The 12,433-nt window shown below is 40.0% G+C and overlaps 1 protein-coding gene across 1 annotated transcript in view; it reads right to left on the bottom strand.

The window, feature by feature from the left end:
* Nucleotides 1-1,979: 1,979 nt before the first annotated feature.
* The window catches only part of cab39 (calcium binding protein 39), a 34,746-nt gene continuing 24,292 nt past the window's right edge, over nucleotides 1,980-12,433 (bottom strand). The window contains exons 6-9 of the mRNA XM_037677415.1: nucleotides 9,977-10,036; nucleotides 7,199-7,264; nucleotides 6,605-6,748; nucleotides 1,980-3,997 (exon numbers count right to left, since the gene is read on the bottom strand). Of these exons, the coding sequence (XP_037533343.1) occupies nucleotides 3,809-3,997; nucleotides 6,605-6,748; nucleotides 7,199-7,264; nucleotides 9,977-10,036 (459 nt within the window). The 3' untranslated portion in view covers nucleotides 1,980-3,808. The remainder of the gene's footprint in view (nucleotides 3,998-6,604; nucleotides 6,749-7,198; nucleotides 7,265-9,976; nucleotides 10,037-12,433) is intronic.

The following is a 12,433-nucleotide window of genomic DNA, read 5'->3' as shown; positions in this document are numbered from 1 at the left end:
TGTGGCATCCCCCCTTCTTCTTACAACACTCAACAGACGTCTGGGGACAGAGGAGACCAGTTTCTCAAGTTTAGAAATAGGAATGCTCTCCCATTCATGTCTAATACAGGCCTCTAACTGTTCAATCGTCTTGGGCCTTCTTTGTCGCACCTTCCTCTTTATGATGCGCCAAATTTTCTCTATAGGTGAAAGATCTGGACTGCAGGCTGGCCATTTCAGTACCTGGATCCTTCTCCTACATAGCCATGATGTTGTGATTGCTGCAGAATGTGGTCTGACATTATCGTGTTGAAAAATGCAGGGTCTTCCCTGAAAGAAACGACGTCTAGATGGGAGCATATGTTGTTCTAGAACCTGAACATAGTTCTCTGCATTAATGGTGCCTTTCCAGACATACAAGCTGCCCATGCCTCAAGCGCTCATGCAACCCCATACCATCAGTGATGCAGGCTTCTGAACGGAGCGTTGATAACAACTTGTGCTATCCTTGTCCTCTCTGGTCCGGATGACATGGCGTCCCAGTGTTCCATAAAGAACTTCAAATCGTGACTTATCTGACCACAGAACAGTCTTCCATTTTGCCACACTCCATTTTAAATGACCCCTGGCCCAGTGCAAACGTCTGAGCTTGTGGAGCTTGCTTAGAAATGGCTTCCTCTTTGCACTGCAGAGTTTCAGCTGGCAACGGTGGATGGCACGGTGGATTGTGTTCACTGACGATGCTTTCTGGAAGTATTCCTGAGCCCATTCTGTTATTTCCTTGACAGTGGCATTCCTGTTTGAGGTGCAGTGATGTTTAAGGGCTCGGAGATCACGAGCATCCAGTAGAGTTTTACGGCCTTGACCCTTACGCACAGCGATTGTTCCAGATTCTCTGAATCTTTTGATGATGTTATGCACGGTTGATGACGATAACTTAAAAGTCTTTGCTATTTTACGCTGGGTAACACCATTCTGGTATTGCTGCACTATCTTTCTGCGCAACAATGGTGGAATTGGTGATCCTCTTACCATCTTGGCTTCTGAGAGACACTGACCCTCTGAGAAGCTCTTCTTATACCCAATCATGTTGTCAGTTGACCTAATTAGTGTTAATTGGTCTTCCAGCTGTTTGTTATATGCTCAATTTCCTTTTTCCAGCCACTTATTGCTACTTGTCCCAACTTTTTTGGGATTTGTTGACACTGTGAAATTTTGAATCAACATATTTTTCCTTTAAAATGTTACATTTACTCAGATTAAACTTTTGATCTGTCATCTATGTTATATTACGAATAAAATATTGACATTTGCCATCTCCACATCATTGCATTCAGTTTTTATTCACAATTTGTTTAGTGTCCCAACTTTTTTGGAATCCGGTTTGTGTATACATTATCTATATATATATATATATATATATATAACAAACTCTGGGCAGTATATTATATATTGAATTGGATTTTGACCTGACAACCAAATTATAAACTGTGATCTATCTTTATGTATAGATGTAACCAAACATCAAGTTATCATGCTCTCAGCAAGCACGCACAGATGGACAGAGTGCATTTCTTATTCCCCCTCTTTGCTCCACGACGAGGGACAAAAACATTATCCCTCACCTTCGACCTCCGGGGATAATTACGGCATGTTAATGTGGAGGAGTGTCATGATTTTACCAATCATCAAAGGCAAATTCAAAAAGTAAATGAGCTCAAACATTTGAGTGTTTATGACTCATATCGGGAGAACATTGAAAATTATCTCCCCAGGTTTGCAAACAGCATTAACTAATACTGGGATTTTCAAATCTCAGTTGAAACAACTATCGTTATTTAAACCATTCGAACTTTAGTCATTGGGTAGAAACTAAAAGCAAATGTGCCAATGTTTTTAACATTTTCTGTGCTCTCTAAAAAAAATAATTAAATTTGGTTAAATTTAACTACTGTACCGTATCAGGCTAATTATTGTACACACAAAGACAGTGACAACAGTTTTAGTCCCAAATGTTTTTATTTTAATAGTTGGGCCCAGGCCTTTGACACATCTGAAAGCACCCACACACTCTTTGCTGAAACTGGAGTTAAACATCAGCATACAGCCACAGCCAAGACGTCTATATGCTAGTTCAATGGTTTTTTTAATGCTTGGAGGGTAAACGGAAACAATTCCAGTACAATATTTTTAGTATAGCATCATGCAGTCAGTGGAGGAACATGCCTGATGAATGTGGATGGAGGAACACCGGGCTCTTAGTGTCATCTACCCTCAGACTGTTTTAAGTTTGATTAAAATGTGTCGCTCTGCGCTGAGAATGAAGAAAATCTCTTCCGTCAGCTTTTGTCTGCTTTATGGAGAAGATCTAACACACCCAAAACACTCTGCTACCCACAATGCTTTACACTCACCATTGTACTGGAATTACAACCCTCTGCAGAAGACTCAAATGCAACAAAATGTTCACGGTAAAGATAGAATTACCAATTTCTCGAAATCATAATCAGGTCCCACCTAAAGCACACAAACTGTGGGGCAACATGGCACTCTGAAGTCCCTAACCAGGGTGGTGAAAATGAGGCGGGAGGGGGTAAACAACTGAAAACTGGGGGTAAACTTCTCACCACGCCGACCACAAGTCAGTTGAAATCAATCACCCAGCATGTCACAAAGTGCAACCACACAGGCGTCAACGTTTGAGTTGAAGGCGCTGCTCTCCTGCACATTTTCAGCAGTTACTCAAAATGTACGATGTGTTAAGATGAACAGACCCAGAGCTATTATTACCATGACATTCTTCTGCTGTACAAATTGTTAATATTCCTATAGGTTAAGCTAAACGTGAGCCGGCGCTTTATGTACAAACAAACCCACCAGCAATCACTTCAGCACTAAATGAAATGCACAATGTCACTTCTCTTATGGTTTAGAAAGTAACTTGATAACAAATAACCAAAAACATTTTGTTTAAGGTAATATATATAATATGTTCATTAGCCAAAGTTAAACAAAAATCTATAGAGCAAAAAGGAAAAAAAAGGCATATGTACATGTTCACCCTGTCCCAGAAAAAAAAAAAAAAAAAAAAGACCCAAACCCTGGGTTTTAATTAACTGATACCGTACACCCCTCCCCCACTTTCGTATGTGCTTTAAGTGCTGCCTCTCAACAAAGCACGGAGGAGGTACATGCTTCTGCGTGGTGGCATCACAGCTTTTCGCTGTAAAATTAATTACTGGAAACTGTGGCGGTTGCTGTGATGCGCAGACGTCCGAGTCTGTGACATTAAAAGGTGAGAGCCAGACTCTCCGTGAGAGCGCCCACACCGAGTACAGCCGTGGATCCGTCACGTTTCACAGCATGCAACAATCAGTTCGTCGTGCTCGTACCACTTCCACACAACGTCCTAAGCGACATTCCTGCAGCGTGCGCGTGAATTCACGCCTTACGGAGACCTCGGGTGATGCTTATTGCATCCGAGCCTGCCTTAATTCAATGCATGGGCATTTTATTTCACATTGTTTCATGGACTGTTGGGTTAAAATAATATACCTTTAATGTCTTCATGTGCAAGAAAGCAGCAGCAACTACTATTTTTTTTATTTATTTCTTTTTAAGTAAAAACAAAGGAAAAAAAAACTAATCTCGAGGAGCAGATGGGCTTGAAACATCCTGGCAAGTTGATGAGTTTTCTTGTTTTTCTTTGTTCCTCAGTTTTTGTTCGAAAAAGCAGAAATGCTGCTGCTGATGGGTCCGTTAAGTACACATGGTCTGGATGTGGTCCAGACCTGGTACTGATGGCTCAGTCCTGCACATGTACACGCTCTCAGGCCTCCTGGGGTGCAGGCCTCTTCAGGTCCCTGATCTGTTTGATTAGGTACGTCTTCTCGTCGTTGAACTGCTCGTCCTCTGTCCTGTCGTTCTGGAACTTGCTGAGAAACTCGATGAGTTTGGTCTGGTTCTTCAGCAGGATGTCCAGGATAGGCTGCGTCTTGTTGGGGTTGGCCACAAACACCTGGCGGATGACAAGGAAGGAGGAAATAAAAAGAAGTTAGTTACTACATTTAATATAGTGCTTCTTTACAGTCAATGGGTAGTTCATATTATTTTAGTACTCTATCCACCTCTGCCCGAATGATTTAAAACTAAATGTTTGGTTCGCTGAGCAGAAAAATATTACACACAAACGAACCACAATTTTGACTCATCATACAGTTACATAAATCTTTGATAAATTTTGAAACATTTGTATCCGTTTAAACACAGACGAAGCCAGAGTTGGACTTCTGCAGGCTCCTAAGTTGTGTGGAAAAACGGTGTGAACATGAGCCACGAGGATCTCAGTTTCACAAACACCCCGAGTGTTAAATTTGCCAAGTTCATCATGAGCATCCTCCTACAGCGCCAAAAAACAATTCTGATTGATTTCAAAACTTTTAACATCTGCTTCTTTGAGTTTTTCCTGAAATGTCAAACCTCATCCAGGAGGACTAGTAAATATTTTTATATTGAAGTATTTGACAAAGAATTCACAGTGTGTATTATTACAGTGTCTAACAAACTTGAGGACAAATACAAGTCCTACTCTTTGAGGGACGTCGATGTTCGTGCCCAAGTTTTAGTTGAAGAAGTGACGGAGATGTAGCTGCTCTTTGAAACCGTCAAAATTAGTTCATGCACTCGTTCACCTGATATCAAGAAACGTCACGCTAAGAGTACGTGACGCGAATAAGTCTCGGCTATTACCAGATCAAACTGCAGCACAATATCAATTCAATAGTTTATATAGCGCCAAGTCACAACAGAGGTCATCTCAGGGCACTGAACAGAAACATTGTATAAAAAATTATTTATTATTTATCTGAGGAGCAGACTGTTTTTAATTTAACTCCATCGCAGACTCTCATCTTGAGGAAGCATGAAGGCGACAGTGGAAAGGAAAAACTCCCTCATGAGGAAAAATCCTTTAGCAGAACCAGGCTCAGGACAAGTGGCCATCTGCTTCGACCGGCTGGCTTTGAGAGGAACAGGAAGGAAGAACAGATACACAATGGCAGGTCAAGAATCACATGTTAAGATAGAACTAGTACCAAATGAAAACTATTCAATTGTAACAATTTGTTTAAGGAGATGAGCCTTTCAGTTATCAGGCTCCTCTCTTGTGGAACCAACTTCCAGTTTCTGTCCATGAGGCTGACACATTGTCCAGTTTTAAGACTGGGCTTAAGACTTTCCTTTTTGATTAATCCTATAATTAAGATTAGCTTGTTATGCTGCTATAGGTTTAGATTACTGGAGGACAAACTTTACCTTACTTCCTTAAATTAATTGCTAATAAGTTTTCATTTGATACTATTTCCATCTTATGTGATTCTTGACCTGCCATTGTGTATCTGTTCCTCCTTCCTGTTCCTCTCAAACCCAGCCAATCGAAGCAGATGGCCATTTGTCCTGTGCCTGGTTCTGCTAAAGGTTTCTTCCTCATGAGGGAGTTCTTCACTGTCGCCTTTGTGCTTGTTCAAGATGAGAGTCTGTGATGGAGTTAAATTGAAAGCAGTCTGCTCCTCAGATAAATAATGTTAACTTACATTTTTTATAAATGAATGTTTCTGTTCAGTGTCCTGAGACGACTTCTGTTGCGACTTGGCACTATATAAATAAACTGAATTGAAATTAAGCAGATCCAAGATGTGCACGTTAATTAGGGGAAATACCTCTTTAACCAGTCTGGTTGGGATGGGATCTAGCAGACATGTGGATGGTTTGGATGAAGCTATTATTTTTTATAATTCAGAGAGCTCAACAGGACAAAAACAGTCCAAACATAAATCAGGTTCTAGTGACATTTTTAAAGTTGCCTCATCTGACCCAGAACCAGAGGCGATAGTAGGTTGATTTGAGATTTTTCCCTAACGGAAATAATTTTATTTATAAGGAATCTCATGAACTCATCACTGCTTATGCAGGGATACATGGTTCAACAGAGATAGGATTTTTCATTAGACTAGCTATGGTACTGAAAAGGAACCTGTGGTTGTTTTTATTCTCATCAATTAAAGATGAATAATATTAAGTTCTAGCTTTATGGAGCGTTTTTTTATAAGTTAGCAGGCTATCTCTCCAAGATGAGCAAAATTCTTCAACGTTAGTGGAGCGCCATTTTCTTTCCAGCTTTCTAGATGCCTGTAAAGAAATTGTAATCTATAAAATATTATTTTAGTTATACAGTTGTTTCTATTTTCTAAGATCTGTAGGCCATCCTTCAGGCATGAGTGCAAAAAAAACAATACTTTACTTTCTAATCTTGAGACATTGACCTCCAATAATATCTTGTATTGTGTGGTGGCCATTTTGAATCCAGTTGACTCCAAAAGTTACGCACGCACACAAGTAGAAATGTTTTCGTCTGCCTTCACCTTTCAACCAATAAGCACATTTCAGAACTCAACCTGTGACTAATAACCTTAGATATATGTTGTTTAAAGCTGTCTGTGCAAACAAGTCTCAACATTAATTTATTTTCTCATAGAGCGGCTCCGTCACATGTGGGTCGAGGTCGACACGTTCGTCTTCGGATGTCGTCAGTGAGTTTTATAATCCATTAAAAAAACAAACATCTTACCTTAAAAACATGGAACGCCTCAAACTGGATGTTGCGGCTCTTGTCTCTTAGCAAATTCATCATCAGTTTGAGATTGTCTGGCTTGCTGATGTACTTCGTCATTATGGTGAAATTGTGCCGATCAAGAAGCAACTCTCCCAGTAGCTAAAACATTTGAAGACAAAAACAAAAAATTAATCAAACGTGTTAAGAAGACAACCTGCTGTCTGTCCCACAACCCATGACTCAGAAACTCAAACTTGTATTTAATTGACTAGATTTACATTCACCATCAGCTGGTATTACCTTTTAGTAACAATTTAAAAAGATGTTTATGGTCAGTAAAAATAAAATCAGAGACTGAATTAAAGTTGAGATCTTAAGTGACTTTTCTCAAAGGAGGAAGATTCATTTACTAATTGGCATCATATACAAAACCAAACCCCACAAAAAGGAAATAAAAAGCCCACAAATGGCATGACAGGGTAACAAACTGAGCTCCAAGACTAGATGTCAGACATAAGTCGGTGAAGGAGATGGAAGGATGTGAAGAAACCCAACACTAAAGCTGGACCACCACAAGACGTTTTTACCTGCGAGACCCAGCATCCTTACCTTGAGCGACTGCCGTTTAGTGACGTAGTTTTCTGAGTGGAGTAACTTCTCATATTCACTAAAGAACTGGAACGAGAGAGGAGAGGAAGGAAGATGATTAGAGAAATGGTGATTAGGGACAAATGGTTGTTTGTTACATTAGATCTCAAAAAAAAAAAAAAAAAAAAAAGATGGTGAAAATGAAGAACCTTCCCACTCTCAAGCTGACAAATACTTTATGTTCTCAGTCTCCAAATTGTGTCCCAAATATCTGATAAAAGAAGGCGCCTGCCAAGAAGCTGAACAGCCGGACTGTTCATCTGGAGCTTTTAGTTTGAGTAATCCAACAACACGTCGAGACCTCAGTGGAGTTTACTCCGTTTGCTCCATGTTTTAGCAAAACAATTATTGAAACTACAACAGGATTTTTATGATTTAGTCCACAACCCCTGACAAAAAAATTATGGAATCACCCCTTTTGGATAGAGTTGCATTCGGGCCTAAAAAACCTGACCCAGCCCGAGCCCACAGGCATTGTGTCTGAGCCCGACCCGATTAATTAACTGTGCTTAGAGGCCTGAAACCGAAGCAAACCTGACATGTTATTTTAATTAAGCTTCTACTGCTTTTGTAAGCAAATCAGTTTGACATGATAGTTTAAAAACATATTTCAAAGAAAAGAAGATGTAAGATTTCTTGTTTCACCAAATGGATATTAACATACAAAACAAATAGTCTAAAAAAAACAACTCTAAAGACAGGCTGTTACACAGATGAACAAAAATATTTTTAGAGCAAAATTATTTGGAAAAATATAGAACAAGGCTATTTTAATTTGAACGTGCAGCTCGCTTCGGCTTTTGCAGCGTCAGGTGTTGCAACTTCCTTCACTGCAGATGACGGCAGGGTGCGGACCTGAGCTTTATAGTTTCCAACTCCATTATGTTGCTTGTTGTGGGTTAACAGTAGTAGATTAACACGATTTTATATCGTGCAGTCTCATTTACTTTTCTTTGTGCGGTACGATTCGTGAAACTGCAGAAAAGACGCCCGAGCCCAACCCGGTCCGCCCATCATTTTGGTCTAATCCGGCCCAAATTTCGGGTCGGGCCAGAAATCATAACTCTACTTTTGGACAACAATCTTTGAAAGGTTTTGTTAAAAAAAAAAAGATCAAAGATATAATTTTCTAAACTTCAACCTTCTGACATCAAGAGAAAAACAAACAAATATACATTTCTATCAAGTTTCTCAAGTCAATTAGAGAAAAAAAACCTATAACTTGATTCAAGATGGCCGTCACAGCTAATTAGCCTATTATTTTTTGTTGTTTATTGCATGGGCAAAAAATGGCTATAACTCAAGTCGGTTAATTTAGTATGCGTGGCTTACAGTCAGGATTATACTACAGACATCTACAGTATATACTATAGACATATACTGAAGTAAAAACTGGTTTTGAAGTCGCTGAGGGTTATTCACAACACATACTCCAAGCTCCAACAGATAATCTTAGTTTCAAACTCTGGCATGAAAGATGTCCATCAGCTCCTACAAAACATGGAATAATTAACTTGAACTTCCAATGTCATTGGATTTGAACACATCTCAGGAAGACTGCAGGTTATGAAACTCTGAAAACACAATTAAAGTTTGAACCAAGCTGTCAGAAGGCACGAGAGATAAATCTGTAAAGAGGAAATCAACACTGGAGTGTTTCACTGGAGCTTTCGACCTCGGAGCAGGAAAGACGGTGTGAATGAACATTAATGTCAGTTCTGACGCAGTCAAATTGGATCTCACGCAGTAAAAAAAACAAAACAGCTGTTTACGCGGGTCGGGTGTATTGGAAATGTTCCAGGGCAAGTGAATGCAGCACAATGTTTAACATCGTTGCACAAGCTTTCTGCCACGACAGGTTTTGTACCGTTGTGAGATGCATCAAACACTGAATCTGGTGTTGAGAGACTGATGATGCTCATTTAAATTTACTAGTTTGGTTCAATGGAGCAGAATAAGATGTGAAGAATTTTATTTAAAACTACTAAACAAAGAAACGTGCTGCCATGTTCTTTTCAGAAGAATAAGGTCCTTTCGTCGGGCAAACCTTTCATACGAGAGCTCTCTGAGAATCGCAAGGTCTGACCTTGGGGTGAATTTGCTGGGATGTCCACTACTTAAGTTTTTCACAGAGCTTTTATCTTCTGTGTTGATGAGGTACCCACCCCCCACAGGGAGGAGAAAGTGGAGATACTGGGACTGGTCCGAGCTCTGGCACAGCACCACCCAGACACACTGATGGTCAAACTGCATGAAGTGTGTCAGGCTGTCATACATGAAGACATGTCCTTTCCTGTCTCTGTGTGTACTCTCAACTCTTTGTCCACATGTGTCTATAAGGATGGACACTTGGACCATCTGTAGCTGAAGCTGGCTCCTCACTCTTCATGCTCATTGCATCCCCTCAGATAAAGAACCTGCATGAACCTCCGTGGCCTGTGCAGCCATAGACACCATGGGCTCCCTCTACTCCCACCTGCAGGACATGGATGTAGAGGTGGAGAGATCTGGCTGTGCTCTGCTGATGAGGATCGCTCAGGAAAAAAATAGTTTTATGGCATGTCTGATTTATTTTTCTTCCAAATTAAACATTTCAAAGAAAATCCTCCTATGGTGGCAATTCCATTACTTTTTCCAGAGGTTGTATTAGCTGCAGCAGTTCGTAGTAAAAGAAGTAGCAGAAAACAAATGTTAAATATTTGCTGGTAAATCCCCAGATTTAGTTCTGAATAAACTTACTCTGTCATAATGTTGCTCCAGAAACTCTGCACTCAGAATCTTGTGTCTTGTGAGGAGATCCTGGAATCAGAAATGGTGAAAAAGAGCAATAACCTTAAAACTAACTAAGCCAAGTTTAATTTAACAAACAAACAAACAGTACTGGGAGATCAAATACCTGAGCCACAAATGACCTGAAATAAAAAGGGTTGACTAATCCAACATCATAAAGTGTGATAAAGATAACATAAAGTATGACTAAGAGGGATTTTATCAGTTTTGTTTTTAATGTTGTTTGTTGATTTACCACTAACAAGTCACCAACATGAAGCCGCCAGAGGGAAATGGCACTGAAATGTGAAGCAACTGTCTCTTTATTACTGAGGAAAGAAAAAAAAACCAGAGAATGACTCGGCATGGTGCATCATTGGAAGAGTCGGCTGTCGCCACTAAAACGTTGAAGGTTTATCAAGTTGAGCTGTGGTGTAACGACACAAATCAACTTAGACCAACATTCTCAACAGGAGGGTCCATGTCTGGAGCAATGGTTTGACAAACAATTTATTTTTTATTGTCTTTTTAAAAGCAAGATGGCAGGGGACATACCTGAAAATAATGGAGGCAAAATTTTTGACGTGCCACAACAGTACACCCACAAACACAACATTAGAGCCCAACCGATAAATCAGTAGGGCCAATGTTTTAGGATGATACAGGCGTTTGGGGACATTTCGTTATCAGTGATGACTGTCCCATTATGCGCAGATATAAACACTTGTAATTCCACCCCCAAAAAAGCTGGAAACAGCTGTAATTGTACAGTGTATCCAGCAGAGGGCACATGAAGACTGCTTTCAAGTCATGGCTGTTCATGAGCTTCCCTTTCACTTTCAGCACAGATAAGCAGGGAACAACTGTGTAGCACATGTTGCTGAACAGAGCATGGCAAGTTAATTTAGACATATCTGTAAAATAAAAAGAAAAAAAATCAACAATAAATTCTCTTCAGTCCTCCAACCTGCTTGTAGCTACGTGCCTCTCAAGTTAGCAAGCTAACACTTGGATAGCCTAGCATTCTTTGTTCAATGTATATTTTTGTAACACTTGATAACTTCATGGTGAATTGTGGAGGATAGAAAAAGTGAGCATACGTTAGAAAGACTGTTTCAAGACTTCAAGTGTTAAAACAGGTTTACAAGTAGCTGTTTACTTCGATTCTTGGGGGTGGATGAAGTTAAAAAAAAAATTCAGCCATTATATTGGTTATTGGCGGCTGCTTTACCCTCCCAGAAGACGATAGCCAAAAAAGCCATATCGGTTGGGCTCTACTTAAAATAATGATCATGTTATTTTTTTAGTTTAAAAAAAATCTTTAGTTTTAAAAATTAAAGGGATGTTTCAGCCATTTTGAAGTGGTGTTCTGTGCATCTAATCTTTGAAAGAAATCAGTTTGGAGAGATGAGCACGTACATCTGACAGGACTGACGAGCAAACAGCTAATTCAAACACAGCCAAGACTAAAGTAGACTTTTGCCAGCTTAATACAACTCAGCTCCAACTTTTACAGCAGTTCATGCAATTGCTGTTTCATAGGCCTTTACGCTGCCTTCATTTTGGCATTAGAAGTTCATTTTAGGTAGAATTTTATGAATACTTGCGAGTGCAATAGAAGCGATAGCTACAGTGCCTTGTGAAAGTATTCAGCCCCTTGAACTTTTCAACCTTTTGCCACATTTCAGGCTTCAAACATAAAGATATAAAATTTTAATTTTTTGTGAAGAATCAACAACAAGTGGGACACAATCGTGAAGTGGAATGAAATTTATTGGATGTGTCAAACTTTTTAACAAATAAAAACTGAAAAGTGGGCCATGCAATATTATTCGGCCTCCTTGTGTTAATCCTTGTGTAGCGCCGCTTTTTGCTGCAGTTCCAGCTGCAAGTCTCTTGGGGTTTGTCTCCATCAGTTTTGCACATGGAGACACTGAACTTCTTGCCCATTCTTCTTTACAAAACAGCTCGAGCTCAGTGAGGTTGGATGGAGAGCGTTTGTGAACAGCAGTCTTCAGCTCTTTCCACAAATTCTTGATTGGATTCAGGTCTGGACTTTGACTTGGCCATTCCAACACCTGGATACGTTTATTTGTGAACCATTCCATTGTAGATTTGGCTTTATGTTTTGGATCATTGTCTTGTTGGAAGATAAATCTCCGTCCCAGTCTCAGGTCTCTTGCAGACTCAAACAGGTTTTCTTCCAGAATGGTCCTGTATTTGGCCCCATCCATCTTCCCATCAATTCTGACCATCTGCCCTGTCCCTGCTGATGAAAAGCAGGCCCAAACCACAATGCTGCCACCACCATGTTTGACAGTGGGGGTGGTGTGTTCAGGGTGATGAGCTGTGTTGCTTTTACGCCAAACATATCGTTTTGCATTGTGGCCTAACAGCTGGATTTTGGTTTCATCTGACCAGAGCACC

Source organism: Nematolebias whitei, chromosome 6 (assembly GCF_014905685.2).
Source record: "Nematolebias whitei isolate Nwh7 chromosome 6, NemWhi1, whole genome shotgun sequence".
Classification (NCBI taxonomy): domain Eukaryota; kingdom Metazoa; phylum Chordata; class Actinopteri; order Cyprinodontiformes; family Rivulidae; genus Nematolebias; species Nematolebias whitei.
Note: the sequence above shows the minus strand (reverse complement) of the source record. Positions and strands in the feature narration are given on the sequence as shown.